The following is an 18480-nucleotide window of genomic DNA, read 5'->3' as shown; positions in this document are numbered from 1 at the left end:
TTTTAAAGATACATTTGTTTAAGATAATTTATTTTCTTAGCATAATTGTTCTCAAAGAGGCTTCATCTAGCAGCTGATAGGAGCAGTTGCAGCCAGAGTGAAACATTAGGTAGCACTTAGGGAATCATGCAGAAGAAGGGGAGGAAGGATTCTAGGAAGCAAGAGGTCAAAGGGCACTACAAGAACATGATCCACAAAATCAACAAAGCAGGTTTCATCAGGGCTCACAGAGACTAAAGTGACAATTAGGAATCCTGTATTGGACTGCGCTAGTTCATATATATATGTTATGTTCTTGAGTATTGTCTGCTTTGGGACTTTTTTCTTCCTACTGGGTTGCCTCACCCAGCCTTGATATAAGGGTATGTGCCTAGTCTTACTATAATTTATTATTCAATGTTCTGTTTATATCCTCGGGAGGCCTGGTATTTTCTAAAGGGAAACAGAGGAGGAGTGGATCTGGGGGAGAGGGAAGGAGGGATAGGGACTGGGAAGAGTAGGTTGGTATATAATATATGACAGAAGAGTAAATTAAAAAAGAAGATATGAGACAAATACAAAACTATAATCATTCTACAAAAATACTGGTCTACAATTTTCAAAATGTCACATCTATGAATAAATTGATAGTTCCAGATTAAAGATGACTGACAAATATCAAGTAAATTTAATAATTAAGTAATCAGTTATCATAATTGAAGCATAATTTTTCTGGTTAGGAACACACACACAATTTTGTTCAAATCATGACTAAAATTTCCAGGATACTCAATAAATGCCCAAGAATATATTAACTACAAAGCTTATCTGAATCTTACCATTACCGCCAATGAAAACCTTCCATCAAAAAGAGGGTTACCCAAATACTTTGTTCACTCTTTCTGCCATATAAGTGAAATATTAAGAAAAAAATCTTTACCAGAAAGTCTATGCAATATTCATCAGATACCTTTCTTTAATAATATGATATCTTTTTCCTCATCTTATTTTTAAAAACAAATGTCTGCAGGTTCATATTTCAGAATCAACCTTATTATTACTATTACATGTTATTTTGTTTCCCAAATCTCCCTAAATGGTGGTGCTATTTATGAAAGTACCAGTTACAAATCTGAAACTTGCTACTTAGAGTCAGATTTCAAGGTAATAAATCCCTAGTCTTCATTAAGTGACATAAATCAACAAAAACAGAGTGCTCCACTGAAGCATTGTATGATAGCATGTATTTTCCCTTGGTGAGGAACAGAGAGAAAATTACATCTACTACAGCATGATAGCAGTTAGTAAAATTACTTTAAAGAATCAAAGTTTCATACCTTAATTGCAAAATCCTGATGATATCAGGTTTAATAGTGTCAGGTTCTTAGCAGCACATTAAAGTCTACTTTTACGGATAAGAAAATTTTCCTACGAAGTAAAAGAATCTTAATGAGACTCCATATGACTGTGAGTAGGGCCTAACATTGCAAATATATCTACCAAGAAATATAAGACAGTATTCCTTTTCAGTAAATAGTAGCTTATCTTTTAATGTTGACTTATAACTAAGTCTCTGAAGAGTAATTGGTTTGTTTAATAATATCACACCAGCCTTGTTCTCCATCTCTAGCTTAAACTGGTTCAGAAGTCCCTTATTCACTCTCAAAGCAACAAGGTTATTTCCGGGTATGTGAACAAAGAAAACCAATCATGAGCGTTTAATTCCTCTAGGACTCACACTGCCTTTAAAGGTCCCATTTTCATGAGGATGTTGAATGTCCTATGATGTGGATAATTGTATGTCAGTAAGGACCAGGGTCATCTGTCAGCAAGTAAATTGATTACAGTAATTTTATCTTTTAACTAAGTTTCACTTCATAGCACATTGATCCTTGTTGAGTAATCTGATTCAATTTGTGTGAAATTGTTTGAAATACTATTCGGTAAAACTTGATCTGGAACACAGATAAGTTGTGTTTGGGTCCAGCAGACCCTTTGGAGGGACTAAGTAGATTAACCTAATTTCCCTTTAATCTTTGGTGTTATGAGTTTACTAGGGTCCTGTAAACAATGAAGGGTCCTCTTAAAAGTGGACTATTTTTAAACTCTTGAAAGGATAACCCTGATCACACAGAGTACATTGTTACAATTCACTGAGAAGAGTTGCCAATAGAATGAATATATTAGTTTATACTTCTGGCGCAGCAGTAAGATTTCCTTTGGAAAAAGTTAAAAGTTTGCTAAAATGAAACAACTGGAACTGAAAAGAATTGATCAAGTTTACAAAAAGCTCAAATTGTTTAGACTCAACGTCTTAACCAAGGAAGACCCTATTTGCCTTCTCACAAAGAGTTGAATCACACCTATAATACGGGAAAATTAACATTCCATAAATGAAACTTTAAATAAAAGTGATAGATGTTTTCATTGGCCATCTTTTCTTTTGACAATGGAATTTAGATAGTAACCCAAATCCCTATAAAGATTTAATCAATGCTTTTTAATAATTTGCATTCCTATATCTAAATTTCTTAAGATTCTAAAATTGATTGCCCAGTGTATGTTTTGTAGACAAACTATTATGGTATGTAGTCTCAAATGTTTATTTTGAGAAGTCACATCGTCATTTGTCAAGTCAGTATCATTGAACCTGACTTAAGGGCCTGTAAGTACTACAGCTCTTCTTGGAGAGGAGTGTGCTGATGGACACTGACGTTCTTGTTATACCTGGAGATGAACAGTATCCCTTACATTTCACACCTACAAATTCCTTTGTGGACACATTCTGCTTTCAAAATAAGCCTGGAAAAGTCTGTCATGTCAAATTGGAAATTCTTTTTTTAGTTTTTTTTCCTCTTCTCTAGAATGTATAAACCATAAAAAAATTCAAATAAAAAGATATCTAACTTAGGCAGTTTTCATTGGATATATTGTATTTTTGAAAATGTGTACATTTTAGGTTAAAAACGTTTTAAAGTTTGATATAGTATTAAATTTTGTTTTTTATGCTTCCAAGCTTATCTTTATAGTTTATAAACTAAGAGGGGTAAAATGGGTTTTTATGTAGAAGTTTACAGATGTATTCACGTGGAAAGGAAATATAAAACATGAGGTTGGGTCCCCTGGAACTGGAGTTACAGACAGTTGTAAGCTGCCGTGTGGGAGCTGGGAATTGAACCCAGCTCCTCTGAAGAGCAGCCAGTGCTCTCAACCATCAAGCCATCACTACAGCCTCCCCACTCCTTTAAAGAGAATTATTTATTTATTTTATGTCTGGGAATATATTATAGCTCTCTTCAGGCACACCAGAAGAAGGCATCAGATCACATTACAGATGGTTATGACCCATATGTGGTTGCTGGAAATTGAATTCAGGACCTCTGGAAGAGCAGTCGGTGCTCTTAATCTAGGCCCAGGGAGTTTAGAGGTCTGGTGGGGTGGGTGGGGTAGGGGCATCCTCATGGAGACGCGGGGGCAGGGTGGAGGTATGGGATGTGGAACAGAGGGAGGGTAGACTGGGAGGAGGATAAAATGTGGAGTGTAAAAATTATTAAATAAGCAAATAAATAAATAAAATAATTTTCATGTAAAGAAATGTGAAGTTGGTAAACTATTGTTTGGTTAGGACTGGGGAGACAGCTCAGTGGGTGAAAGGTGCTCGCTGTGCTTGAGGTGAGTGCTTGAATTCAGACCTCTGGAAATCACAGAAAGATATAAGATAATCTCAGCATTTCTATGGGGAGGAAAAAGATGGATACCCAGAAGCTTGAAGACGAGTTAACCTAGGATAGGGAGCAAGGCATCGCAAACAATGACAGTGACCCAGCTCTAGCAATGTGGAGTGCACAGACTTATTTCTAGATGTTTTCCTCTGAGCTGCACATGTGTGCTGTGGCAAGCACACACGCTCCCCATTTCACAAGTTTAAAAAGTAAGCAATAACAACAACAAAAAAAAAACAACTTTTTTTTTTTGCAAAAATCCTTGCTGTTTACATTAGGGATGACCTCTGTTCCAATCTATTTAAGTTGTAACCTCTGCTCTGCTTTCTTTGAAAGATGTTGGAACTGTCCTTAAAGTGGTTTCAGTCCCCAAGGAGACTTGGCATGACCTAGAAGAAGTTCTTCTGGAAGAAATGACAGTCTTCCGGGTGAGTGCTGCCTAATTCCAGTCATCCCCTAGAACAACTGCACCCTGAAGCCATAGTACATGGTACTCTTGTAGGCCTTTCTAATTAGTTGGTCAAGTAGAAACCCAGACAAAATGAACCTTGGAAGTATCATTGCACTTAAATGTAAAGATGGAAAAATTCTTGGCTGGTTTCTTATTATTTTAAATAATTAAATCTGTGATTTACATTATTTATATGTAAACTTGAAGAACAAATGTTTTCCCATTCAAAATCTCTTCTCTCAATTTATAGTGAATCCGGCATGGTATGTAAGCAGTCCTAGGTGTACTGAGGTAGATGCAATTGGAGGCTTACTGTAGGAAAAGCTCACCTTTTTTAGTTCTCTCTGAATCCTGGCTGGCTGGTTCAATTCACACATTCTGGCTAAAAATTCCTTTTTAAGCTGACTGATTCAATCCAGCTTCTCTAGGCTTCTCACAATGACTCTGCTTGGCCTCATATGAACTTTGACAATATGTTCTTATCTTCTGGCTGCTTATTCTCTCGCCTGTTCTGTCTTTACATGTGTCTAGCTTTTTCTTTCTGAACTTGTCTCTATAAAACTATCCCAGTAAATCTGCCTCTCCTCAGCAAAATTGTAGACCAGTATTTTTGTAGAATGATTATAGTTTTGTATTTGTCTCATATCTTCTTTTTTAATTTACTCTTCTGTCATATATTATATACCAACCTACTCTTCCCAGTCCCTATCCCTCCTTCCCTCTCTTAAGAACAGCTCTCATAAAACTGCAAAGCTTCTGTAAGGCAAAGGACACTGTGGTTAGGACAAAACGGCAACCAACAGATTGGGAAAAGATCTTTACCAAACCTACAACAGATAGAGGCCTTATATCCAAAATATACAAAGAACTCAAGAAGTTAGACCGCAGGGAAACAAATAACCCTATTAAAAAATGGGGTTCAGAGCTAAACAAAGAATTCACAGCTGAGGAATGCCGAATGGCTGAGAAACACCTAAGGAAATGTTCAACATCTTTAGTCAAAAGGGAAATGCAAATCAAAACAACCCTGAGATTTCACCTCTCACCAGTGAGAATGGCTAAGATCAAAAACTCAGGGGACAACAGATGCTGGCGAGGATGTGGAGAAAGAGGAACACTCCTCCATTGTTGGTGGGATTGCAAACTGGTACAACCAGTCTGGAAATCAGTCTGGAGGATCCTCAGAAAATTGGACATTGAACTGCCTGAGGATCCAGCTATACCTCTCTTGGGCATATACCCAAAAGATGCCCCAACATATAAAAAAAAAACACGTGCTCCACTATGTTCATTGCAGCCTTATTTATAATAGCCAGAAGCTGGAAAGAACCCAGATGCCCTTCAACAGAGGAATGGATACAGAAAATGTGGTACATCTACACAATGGAATATTATTCAGCTATCAAAAACAACGACTTTATGAAATTCGTAGGCAAATGGTTGGAACTGGAAAACATCATCCTGAGTGAGCTAACCCAATCACAGACAGACATACATGGTATGCACTCATTGATAAGTGGCTATTAGCCCAAATGCTTGAATTACCCTAGATGCCTAGAACAAATGAAACTCAAGACGGATGATCAAAATGTGAATGCTTCACTCCTTCTTTAAAAGGGGAACAAGAATACCCTTGGCAGGGAAGAGAGAGGCAAAGATTAAAACAGAGACTGAAGGAACACCCATTCAGAGCCTGCCCCACATGTGGCCCATACATATACAGCCACCCAATTAGACAAGATGAATGAAGCAAAGAAATGCAGACTGACAGGAGCCGGATGTTGATCGCTCCTGAGAGGCACAGCCAGAATACAGCAAATACAGAGGCGAATGCCAGCAGCAAACCACTGAACTGAGAATAGGACCCCCGTTGAAGGAATCAGAGAAAGAACTGGAAGAGCTTGAAGGGGCTCGAGACCCCATATGTACAACAATGCCAAGCAACCAGAGCTTCCAGGGACTAAGCCATTACCTAAAGACTATACATGGACTGACCCTGGACTCTGACCTCATAGGTAGCAATGAATATCCTAGTAAGAGCACCAGTGGAAGGGGAAGCCCTGGGTCCTGCTAAGACTGAACCCCCAGTGAACTAGACTGGTGGGGGGAGGGTGGCAATGGGGGGAGGGTTGGGAGGGGAACACCCATAAGGAAGGGGAGGGGGGAGGGGGATGTTTGCCCGGATACCGGGAAAGGGAATAACACTCGAAATGTATATAAGAAATACTCAAGTTAATAAAAAAAAAAAAAAGAACAGCTCTCTTAAGTAACCTCTCTTTCCTATATGTTCTCATGAGAGTTTATTCTATCTCTGACTCATTCTGTCAAGTCTTTCTCTGATTCATCTCTTTGTCTGCCCTTCAATTAGTTGCTACTTTCAAACATGGCTGCTTCCTTTAACAAACTAACTTTAACTTCATTGTTCGGGATTAAAGTTGGGTACTAAGGGCATGTATATATTCCAGCCAGAGTGATTAAAAGTATATTCTAGCTGAAAAACACAGACATAGGAGGTCTTTGGCTGCCCCAATGCTATCAGGATATTTGGTGGAATTGTATTTGTTTTTCTTTTCCTTTGTGGATAGTATCTCCTTATGCATGGTCTTGACTTTACTATGTAGCTGAGGATGATGATAAACTTTTAATCCTACTGCTTCCACTACCTAAGTATTGGGATTACAGGCATATGCCACAGTGCTTACCTGAAATATCATTAATGTTTACTTTTTATTGCTTTTACCTATAAAAACTAAAAATGGAATGACTTCCTTATATATGTTCTGCATAGCCTTAATTTAAATATTCAAAACAGTGATGTCACAAATTTGACTTAAAAAATTGATTCCTTTGGCCATTTTTTTTTATTAACTTGAGTATTTCTTATATACATTTCACGTGTTATTCCCTTTCCCGACTTCCGGGCAAACATCCCCCTACCTCCTCCCCTTCTTTATGGGTGTTCCCCTCCCCATCCTCCCCCCCTTGTGGCACTCCCCCAACAATCTAGTTCACTGGGGGTTCAGTCTTAGCAGGACCCAGGGCTTCCCCTTCCACTGGTGCTCTTACTAGGATATTCATTGCTACCTATGAAGTCAGAGTCCAGGGTCAGTCCATGTATAGTCTTTAGGTAGTGGCTTAGTCCCTGGAAGCTCTGGTTGCTTGGCATTGTTGTACATATGGGGTCTCGAGCCCCTTCAAGCTCTTCCAGTTCTTTCTCTGATTCCTTCAACGCAGGTCCTATTCTCAATTCAGTGGTTTGCTGCTGGCATTCGCCTCTGTATTTGCTGTATTCTGGCTGTGTCTCTCGGGAGAGATCAACATCCAGCTCCTGTCAGCCTGCACTTCTTTGCTTCATCCATCTTGTCTAAATGGATGGCTGTATATGCATGGGCCACATGTGGGGCAGGCTCTGAATGGGTGTTCCTTCTGTGTCTGTTTTAATCTTTGCCTCTCTATTCCCTGCCAAGGGTATTCTTGTTCCGCTTTTAAAGAAGGAGTGAAGCATTCACATTTTGATCATCCGTCTTGAGTTTCATTTGTTCTAGGCATCTAGGGTAATTCAAGCATTTGGGCTACTAGTCACTTATCAATGAGTGCATACCATGTGTGTTTTTCTGTGATTGGGTTAGCTCACTCAGGATGATATTTTCCAATTCCGACCACTTGCCTACGAATTTCATAAAGTCATTGTTTTTGATAGCTGAGTAATATTCCATTGTGTAGATGTACCACATTTCCTGTATCCATTCCTCTGTTGAAGAGCATCTGGGTTCTTTCCAGCTTCTGGCTATTATAAATAAGGCTGCGGTGAACATAGTGGAGCACGTGACTTTTTTATATGTTGGGGCATCTTTTGGGTATATGCCCAAGAGAGGTATAGCTGGATCCTCAGGCAGTTCAATGTTCCTTTGGCCATTTTTAGGTGTCGATTATAGAGTGTGAACTTATTTTGGCCAGACATTATGCCAAGTGAGTTACCTTAAAAGGAAAGCACATTGGAACCTTAGCCTATTAATTGAAAACTATAATTGTCCAAATGGGCCCATTTAGATTAGCAGACACATTATGGGCACTGAGAGCTAAATTTATAAATGGCTGCCTGGTATTCATTGTTCTATCTCTAAGGCTAAAGTATAAATTCAGTCAACATTTATTAAATGAAACAATATTGATACAAAAGTGAAATATGATAAAGATTGTAAGGACCTTCTTCACAGAATCTAGTCTTCAAGTAAGATTGCAGATCATCGGGAAGGTGATTCAGAAATAGCACAATCTTTTCCTGGTGATCTGATTCCGTATTCTTCTCTAATAGAAAGGGAAAAAAATTAAATAATCATCAATGTAACTTTTGTAAATAAACTCATTGTGCACACTAGCACAATATCCTTATAAACACCCAATTATTCACAGACAACTACACTTCTTTTCACCTTTCATGCATCCATGCTTTTTTAAATACTCATATGTTGGAGGAGGAGAGAAAGGCAGAGAGACAAAAAGACAGAGACAAGGACAGAGAGAGAGACAGACAGACAGAGATAAAGCAACAGATGCAGACATAGAGATGGAGAGATGTCCACTCTGGGCACAGTCTCTGACCTCATTCGGATGAAAAGGTCTTCTGGTTATACATTTCGTTTTCAAAGACTGATGCTTGTTGTCACTTAGTAGAGTTAAATTTTGCTGTGTAGAATTATTTTAGTCATGTTATGAGATTCATAAATAATAATTTTTCTTATCTTTTCACTCTTTTCTAAGTTTTCTTTATTAAATAAATCATGCATGTTTTGGTAGTAGAATTTAACATTGTAGTTAAATTCCCTTCTTAGTGTTCCTGGCATCTGAGGTTTATAGTTCACATATTACTGTATTTCTTGATATATTATTGAAAATTCCAATTTAAAGGGAGTTTAAGCTAAAAGGGCTTTTAGCAAAAGCATGGTATGAGCCAACAGACTAGCAGATATAGATACTTAATATCTACAACACTTGGTTCTGAATTGGGGGTTTCCAAAGCAATACATTTCAAGATTACACTTGGGGTGACTGCTAGGACATTTCTATGGCACTTAAGGTATAATGAGAAAAAAAAATCTTTATAACTCTCTAACAATTATGAATACGTAACATTGTACTATAAAGGAAGAAACTGTGTAGAGATCTAAATTTTGTTAGAAGATTTTTGCAGTTGGAAGTACAAGTTCTTCTCTAGAAGCTGCTTTCACTCTCCTACTGATTTCTACTCTGCATATTGCCACAATTATTTCTTTGGCACACAAGCAGACAAAACATCTTTAGGCAGAGTTTACAGAAATATTTACTTCAGCATTCTGTTCTATCAGCCAAAGTTCACATATATATATATTGTGGGCTAGCAATTGGAGTATTTCACTGTCAAGCTTTGTTTAATTTCACAGCAGTGGACAGAAAAGGAAAAACCGCAACACATTAAAGCGATAGCCGCATACATTGAAAAAACAGGAAAGCGTTATGGTTTCTATGTTTCTATTTGGCACTTGTGTCATTCCATTTAAAATAAAATACAGTTTAAAAAGATCAACGGAGCTTTACAACAGCTTGATAGGGTAAATACACAAGATAAAGATTTAGGGTCATGATCCAGGCTTACTCTTTTGTAGCGTTTAAACACATTTAATGTTAGGCTAATTTACCCATATTACCACCTTCTTGGGACCATGTCCTTATGAGTCTCTTTCAGATTGAATAACTCATAAATTCTTGGATTAAAACCAGTACATACGCCTTGCCATCTTGAGATCAGTTTTAAGAAAACACGCCAGCTAATCACAGAGCATTCCAGTGGTTTTGGTTACAAGGTTCTTTTATTCTGGTGAAATCATGTTCCAGTCACTGTATAGAAAGAAAAATGTTCTTCAGCAATAAAATTTTGCAAAGTAAAAATTTTAATAGATGATAAGAGGTGAAGTAAAGTCAACATTGGCTTTGGGCTAAGAAACCCACAGCTCTGCCAATACCTATTCAAAACAGCATTGTAGCACTAACATACACCCTGAGTCTAACTGTAACTCGACATCAATCATCTGAATTTGAAAGTATTTTACTTACTATGTGCTTCTGAGTGAGCTGGTTAGTAAATGGAGCATCCATTTCTTCTTAGCATGTAGATTATAATCACGAACTCTTAAAGATTCTCTTTTTATAGTAAAATTTAGCTAACTGGTAAATGTTAGTTTATAAAAAAAATTGTTATTCATGAAAAAAAATCTGTTCCAGAATACTGGAATTCAATCTTTCCATATCATTGTCTTTTTCTTAAGTTAAGAAGATATAAAAAGCTGGACACATGGTAATTTTTCACCCTCGCTGGACAGTATGCCTCCCCATCCTTCCAATGAACTTTCCTTTTGAGTCAATTCAGTGCGACATCCAGTCATGGCGCCACGGGGACAAAAAGAGTTTATGTATAGTCCTATTGACTGCAAAAGATTTCAAGGAAGTCCCATCAATAACACTTGCATTTTCCACCCAATTTATGCAATATTCCGTGAACAGCTGAGCAAACAAAAAAAGAGTTTAATTTTCATTCAAATGTAAAACATAATTGATGCTTTGCAAATTCCAGCCTATTAACTTCTTCTGAAGGAGCTTCCTCTCCAGGCGCTGAGCAGCTAGTAAGCTAAGTCAGAATCTCCTGGGGTCAGCAGGTGGAAAAGCCTTGCAAGTGCAAAAGATTAATAATGACTAAATTGAAACAGCTATGAGATGTACAGTGAATGTGAGTCATAGAAAATCTTGAAAAGATGCTGTTTTTAATTTTTTTTGCTTGAAGACCAATTAAATTTGCAATCAGAACCAATGTCATAAAAATGCTTATGAGGCTGCCTCTTCTTTAAATGGAACTCATATTTGTCACCAGTTATTTCTCAGAAAACTTATAGCTTATTTAAATGGATGTCATTGCAATATATTGTACATTAAAATTCAGTTGTAGGCAGTACATATTCTAAACTTATTAATTTCTTCGTGTAAATAACAGGTACATTTCTTTTAATTAAGGGATACTATAATCTTAATCTAGAATGTTGACAGCATAATATGACCTCATCAAATCTGGTGTATGTTCGAGTTTGTCTCATGTTTTACAATTTACATATGTTGAGACCCATTTCAATCTGCTTCATAAATGTTTGCTTTTGCATAATCAATGAATAGGAAATAAAAATTTAATCAACTATATTTTCAAATAGCTTAGACTTCATATTTTTATTGTATTGGGGTGTTGTCTTTTCTATGCCTAGATGACTATATAATTTCTTTGATACAGACTTGCATGGTTAGTTATTTCTTTAGGCACATGATGAAGTCTCATGGGAAAGTTAGAGAGGGGAAAGTTGCAATGGAAATTTCTCCTGACTCTTAATTTCTGTTATACTTAATGTATACCAATATTGTAGAAATTAAAAACTCCTTTTAAAACAAAATATTGAGAATGAAATATAAATTCTATTTTTGTGACTTGATACTACTAAGTAGTAAATACACCATTTCTGTATAGATACAGTTCCATGACAACTTTCACCATAGTTGACTTTGCGATTGGTAATTCTTTAAGAAATCATTACTGTACTTGGTAATTCTTATCACTCATTTAAGCTATAAAGTAGAAAAGTATTGGGAATCTCTAAATTACTCCATTAAGGAAATGCGTCTCCTTCATCACTTGTTTCACTGGTGAGCAGGCAGGTTGTACGGAAGTCATTAAGAAAATCATGTGCTCAGTTCCGAAGTGGAGCGCGTCAGCACTGCCTGTGCGTGTGGGGTTGGCAGGAGCACAGAGCAGCCCAGCTCAGTAAAAGGAAAGCAGAGTGTGAAGAATAGGCAAGGGAAGGCAAAGCTGTCAGACCTGTCAGAGAAGCACAAAGAAGACCACAAGGAAGGCTAAAAGGAAGCAATCAAAAAGGATTTTTGAGGCATAATGGAACCGGTTGGTGAATTCCGTTTCTGAAGATGAGAGGGGATATAGAGGAAGGGCTGGACGGAGAGGGCAGAGCAGTGGAGAGACCTAATGGCAGTCAGGTTAGAATGCTCAGAGTCTACCTAAAGAACCAAAGAACACATATACTGCTGGCCTTTGTCTTTGTCTTTCATACACATAAGAGGGAAAATATAACAAGTTAAAGAAATAGATAAAGAAGGGGGAAATGTAGACAATTTACATTTTCTTGACTTACGATAGACCTACTGAGTTGTCTCTAGGTCCATTCACTGGGCAACAAACACAACTTGATGAACTGCAGGCAGGATCCCCAAAGATATCTGGATGATGCCGGTGCGCCCTTCTCGTTTGTTTCACATATTTAGCACTTACCTCATTGGCCTCTTTCACAGATCTATTTCTTCTTAGAGTATTTGTTGTATTTGGTTACACTATTTCTGCAGAACTTGTAAAGGTATTAACCAATTAGTTAACCAACTTTTCTCATTTATCCAACACTTCTTTTGTTTATGTTTTAGGAACCAACAACTATTTCAGCAATGGAGCTTTCTACTAAACAGGTACTATCATAATATGTTATAGTCTGCCCTATGTTTTGTTACTTTTGCATTTGAGCTTGATATCCAGCATATTTTAGAGAAGATTGTTAGGCAATTGGTAGTAAAAAAAAAAAAGTGAAGTGGAAAAGGTTTATTATAACAAGCTAACGGAATAAAAGCTTTATCATCTGCGCCATTTGAAAGTATTTCCCTGAAAAGTAGTAACAGTGATCTTTAAATGTAGATTTATAGTATTTCGGGGTCTAGAGATGTTTTATTCAAGAGCTATTTTTATATTTTAACAGTATCTATACACATATTTTAAATTTAATACTGTTAGATCATTTTAGAGTAAAAGATTTAAATTTTACTTAACTTTGCATGAGTAGGCAGCATACAACACATAGGATTGTAAAATATTACTTTATATGTTCGTCAAAGTAAGCAGTTGCTTATTCTGGTTGAAGATCTTAAGAAGTAGCCCCTACATTCATGAAAAAAGTGTTCAATTTTTTTAAACATACAAGCAAGCACTACCAATTAGTATATTCTACAACTCTAAGAATTCAGAGTTCTAGAGTTACTCATGATCAGTTTTTTCATTTATAACAAATGGATGTTTCACCAAGACATGAAAGAAAAACAACTAATTTCCCAATACTGAGCGAGAGATATGACACAGCTTGACTTCTAAAAATCATATTTTCTATATCACTACTTCAATTCATTAAATGAATATAATTTTAGAAATAAATTAATATACCAAACTGAGGTCTATTAGCAAGTATAGTATAAAGACGAAAGTGAACTAGGATGTCTCTTACTGCTGTAAAATATTGTCTATGGAACTGTGAACTTAAGAGTTAGTTGGCTAGAGTTATTTCTGATCTGATTGCCTGTCTTGCTTTTGACAGTGTTCCACCTCCTGAACGAAACACTAAATTATGGTGCCAACAAAGTGCAGTGTGTACACTTTCCACACAGATGTATCAAAATAGATTGATAATCTCCCAGATATTTAAACTCAGAGTGCAGATATTATTGACTTGATACTGCTATCTTACACCTCATTAACATGTATTCACCTGTTCTTCACATCTAAAAATTGTCACATCTTGGCAAGGAAATCCGGGGCTTTCCAGGATGGAAACTAGACAGGGATAATCTTTCCTGTAATGATTTTAAAGGTATTTATTTATATTTATTCTCTGCGAGACTTCAGAGCCAATCCTTACCAAATTACCTCTAAGTCTAATTTAGTAAAACATCTTGTTTGAAACTAGAACTCATGTGGTAGGAGGACGACCTCCCCACTCATTGTCCTCTGACCTCCATATATGCACACTAACGCATATAGACATATGCGTTAATTAATTAATTAAAGTTTTTTCAAATAAAAAATAAGAAAAAGAAATAAGATTTTTAAATATTTTAAAATATTGCCTATTATTACAGCATTCAACTAAAAGAAGGAATCCCTGACTCACATTTGCTATTCATGGAGGAAGATGGATTTCAGTCAGTGTGACACAATTGCGCTCACTCTTAGAAGCATTTTAAAGTGAGACGGTATTTCAAGAGGAACCAGCAGTGATGAAACTAACCTTCTAGATAATGAAATCACACCCAGCTCATGGCCAATGATGTCATAAGGAGGCTAGTGAAATCTCCTGCGGTGATGTTAAATTGGGCAGAAAAAGCACATCAGGTTACTAGCTAGTCACTGGATTATGTTCAGTGATGCCTGTAAGCCCCTATGCTTCGTGTGGATAGCATGATGATTTTAGGTATCATTAGTAATCCTGAAGAATTATGATAAAATCAAAATGACATTGAATTGCATTTAATTTAGGTCAATTTATTGGAGTTTAGGTTTTCATGACCATAAATCATTTGGATGACTATACTGTTTTTTTTCTTTTTCTCACTTTTCCTGTACATTTTTTTTCTCTTAAACGCATGTGCCTGGTATAGTTACTTCGTTTGAGTAATTCTTTGTCTACTCAAATGTCATATAAGTCTGTAATTATGAGTTCGGCATAGGCTTCTTAAACATTATTAGGCAAACAAGATCTTTTGATAGAATTGCTAATTTGGTCAGTAACCTTTCCAAGCAAGATCACAAAGTCAGGGCTAACAGCTATACCCATCATCCAAACACTTTGGAATTGGCGGCAGGAGATTCGGGAGCTTAAGACTAGGCTAGTCTGTATGACACGATCGCAAAAGTATCAAAAGAAAATGGGATGTCAGTGTCAGGCAATCGCGTTCCTGCTCATTGTAACCAATGATGCTTCTGGTTATTGCTGCAGCTCTCTAAGTAATCTCGTAGTTGCTTAAATATTTTATACCTGCTTCATTTACCATCTCACTGACACTGCTTTTATACAATAGATTTCCAGTGAAATCTATTTTTAAAAGATGGAACATGTTCTCTTACTAAGGAATCAACATTATTTCCTAAACTATGCTGGTTTATAGCCTTCAATATGAGTATTTTGCTTAGCTTCAAGCACAGGTACATTATCTATAAAAGCATTCCCGTAATAATTACTTAGATTTCAGTAAATACTTCAGCTTACATTCAACTTCACACAGACACACACACATGACATATGTATATCAATATATATTCATTTACAGAACTTATATATTCATATATATATATATATATATACTCTGTAAGCGAGAATCTTTGAAAATGAAATTTTGACTATGTTGATTTCCATTAGACAATTTATAATGTCAAAGAGCATCCTATTGTTCACAATAAAGTTGTTCTAATACTCAATTTTCATCTAAATCCCATAAAATTAAAAAATATTTTGATGTCTTTTTCTGTGGGTTATTATTACATGTCTCAGTATTTACATAACTCTTAAAGTTTTATTGCATATTTATTCATCTTGTATGTGTGGGGGTTATCACAGTACAGTCATGAATGTGAGAGTCAGAAATCAGTTCTTATGCCCATCATATGGTCCCTGGAATATACATCAGAATATCAGGCGTAGCAGCAGATATGCTTATCTGATTAACTGTGTTCTGGAGTACCATTTATATAACTTTTTCTTAAGGTTCATTTTATCATCAAGCAATTCTCTACTGCAAGGATAGCATATCTCTCTTGTCCCTGTTGCCGTCAGATGTGTAAAGTTGGTTTCTAATTAACTTAAAGTAGGAGTTTCCACTAGACCTTAGAAGAAATAATTGAAGACAATTTTGATCCATAAGTATAATTTATTGATAAAGAAGTAAGTTAGTTTATAAAGGAGACTCAGATGAATGTTTTCTTAACTCATCCAAAGCAACAACTGTACATTGGCTCAACTGCTGGAGTAGCACAGCTTCCTCTACACCGTTGTGACATTTATGGCAAAGCCTGTGCAGAATGCTGCCTTGCTCGGGACCCTTATTGTGCCTGGGATGGGTCATCATGCTCACGCTATTTTCCTACTGCAAAGAGGTAAGGTGAACATTAAAGGAGAAATATAATGTCTCTTAGCAGCCTGATTGATTTGTTTCATAGACCAGCCCTTGATAAATAAGCATATTGCCTTTCTGTGCAGATAAGATTTTTTGGTGGAATTCAAGGTGCATTGATTTCTTCAATGCATTAATATTGATTAGCTAATATTCTTTTTTTAAATCTTTATAAAAATATTTTATTTGATGGAACAAAAGTAGAATGTTGAGTGTGAAATATGTTAGATTGAGAAATGGCAGAAGAACCATTCAAGGGGTCATTGATGACCCCAATAAAAAGAAACTAGAGAAGACATTTAAAAAGAAATTTGCCTCCAGTGGTACTGCAATTAAGCATCCAGGATAATAACAAGTTATTCAGCTTCAGGGTGACTAGCATAAAATGTGTGCCAGCTCATGTTGGACCATAAGACAGTCAACTGAAGGTTCGTAGGTTTCAAGTGATTAATATTCTGAAATATATCTCCTATTTAGCTCAAGAATTTTTTAATTGCCCTGTTCTTACTGCATCATCTTATACTTAGAGGATTTTCACTCGAAACATAAAACTACATAATAAAGTCTGGTCTTTGTGTGTGTGTGTGCACCCGCATGTGTGTACATGTGTAAGTATGTGTACTACTCATGCATTCTAAGTGTATTCTTGATAATATTTTATTTACAATTATTTTAGAGGAAATTTTGAAATAAAACTTAAGTTATAAATGGAGAGTTATGGGGTTGGGGATTTAGCTCAGTGGTAGAGCACTTGCCTAGCAAGCGCAAGGCCCTGGGTTCGGTCCCCAGCTCCAAAAAATAAAATAAATAAATAAATTAATTAATTAATTAATAAATAAATAAATGGAGAGTTATTAACAGATGCATGGGAGATGGATTGATGTGTAAAGTCCTTATTGGACGAGGTCCTGAACCCAGGGGAAATCCTAGTTTAGAGTCACTGAGAAGAAAGGGTAGAGAGACTGAGGGATATTGAGAGCTCACTGATCAGATTCTCTAGTATAATTGGTGAGCTCCAGTTTCAAGCAAATAAGTGCACTCCACATCCAGTGAGATATCCAGGTTCAAAGTGATGATGGCGATGGCAATGGCGGTGGCGGTGGCAGTGGTGGTGGTGCTGATGGTGATGGTGATAGTGATGGTGATGGTGATAGGGTTGATGACGATAGAGAGCAACATAGAGAGACACCCATTTTCAACCTCTGGCCTCCAGAATAAGCACATATATATGCACCCATGTGTACAGAATACATATATGGCATATATATGCATAGCCAAAAATGTATTGAGAACAATACATATAAATTAGATATAACTGCAGCTTCCTATATAAACTTCCTCTTTAGATATACTCTAAAGTTGCAGACAAATTATGTTACTAGTGTTTAATAAAATAAAAAGTTTTTAATTTTTTAAAGCAGCAATATCATATTCTCTCCTGTTTGCTGATGGCTGCCTTTCTCTATTGATATATGTTGTTTGAGGAAGAGGTAATGATGGATGAAAGGAATATACAGAATCTTGTTAAAGTTCCTGCAAGCTTGCCACCATGCACACTGACCTTTTCAAACATAGATTCGGTCACCACCATCCCTAACCCACTGCACTTCTGGAGCAATATGACTTTGTTTTAGCACAGTCAGCCTTTCCAGAGCAGTTCTGCCTGTCAGTCTTTCACAGTAGTGAAGAATGATCTGAAGCATTTCTAATATTACAAATATTATAGGAAAGCATCGACTAACTACAAGTAACCTCTACTTAATTATTTGCATTGGTGTTTTAGATACTATTGTTTGAATATTGAGTCATCTAAATCTAGAGCTGGAGAGAATATGGTTCTGTGGTTAAGAGCACTTACTGATCTTACAGAGCACCCAGTTCGGTTCTCAGACTCTCACAGACGACTCATAGTCATGTATAACTCTAGCACTAGAGCACGTAACTCCTCTCTGGTGTCAAGGTATGTAGAAGTGCACAGAGATTCCCAAACATATCCATGTAAGAAAGAAAGAAAAGGAAGGAAGGGAGGAAGGAAGGAAGGAAGGAAGGAAGAAAGAAAGAAAGAAAGAAAGAAAGAAAGAAAGAAAGAAAGAAAGGAGAAAGAAAGAATCTTTTGAAACAATTACCTAGAGCTTAATTTATATTGTCATATAATTAGAACACAGAATCACAGTAATATTAAATGTAAAACTCCTACTGTAGACTACATACATAAAACAGTTTTCTTACTGTTTCAAAATTCCATATTTCAGTGTTATAATTAGTACTTCCACAATCTGTTGAGATTTTATATTAGAAAAATCTTAGTTTGAAGATAATATATAA

The 18480-nt window shown here is 36.4% G+C and overlaps 1 protein-coding gene across 6 annotated transcripts in view; it reads left to right on the top strand.

The window, feature by feature from the left end:
• Sema3a (semaphorin 3A) overlaps nucleotides 1–18480 on the top strand; it is a 462616-nt gene that overhangs the window by 424397 nt on the left and 19739 nt on the right. For all 6 annotated transcript variants that reach the window (XM_087656813.1, XM_087656812.1, XM_087656815.1 and 3 more), the window contains 3 exon segments: nucleotides 4038–4129; nucleotides 12652–12693; nucleotides 15981–16138. In XM_087656813.1, coding sequence (XP_087512939.1) covers nucleotides 4038–4129; nucleotides 12652–12693; nucleotides 15981–16138 — 292 coding nt within the window.

Source organism: Rattus norvegicus, chromosome 4 (genome assembly GCF_021556685.1).
Source record: "Rattus norvegicus strain SHRSP/BbbUtx chromosome 4, alternate assembly SHRSP_T2T, whole genome shotgun sequence".
NCBI classification, from domain to species: domain Eukaryota; kingdom Metazoa; phylum Chordata; class Mammalia; order Rodentia; family Muridae; genus Rattus; species Rattus norvegicus.
Note: the sequence above shows the minus strand (reverse complement) of the source record. Positions and strands in the feature narration are given on the sequence as shown.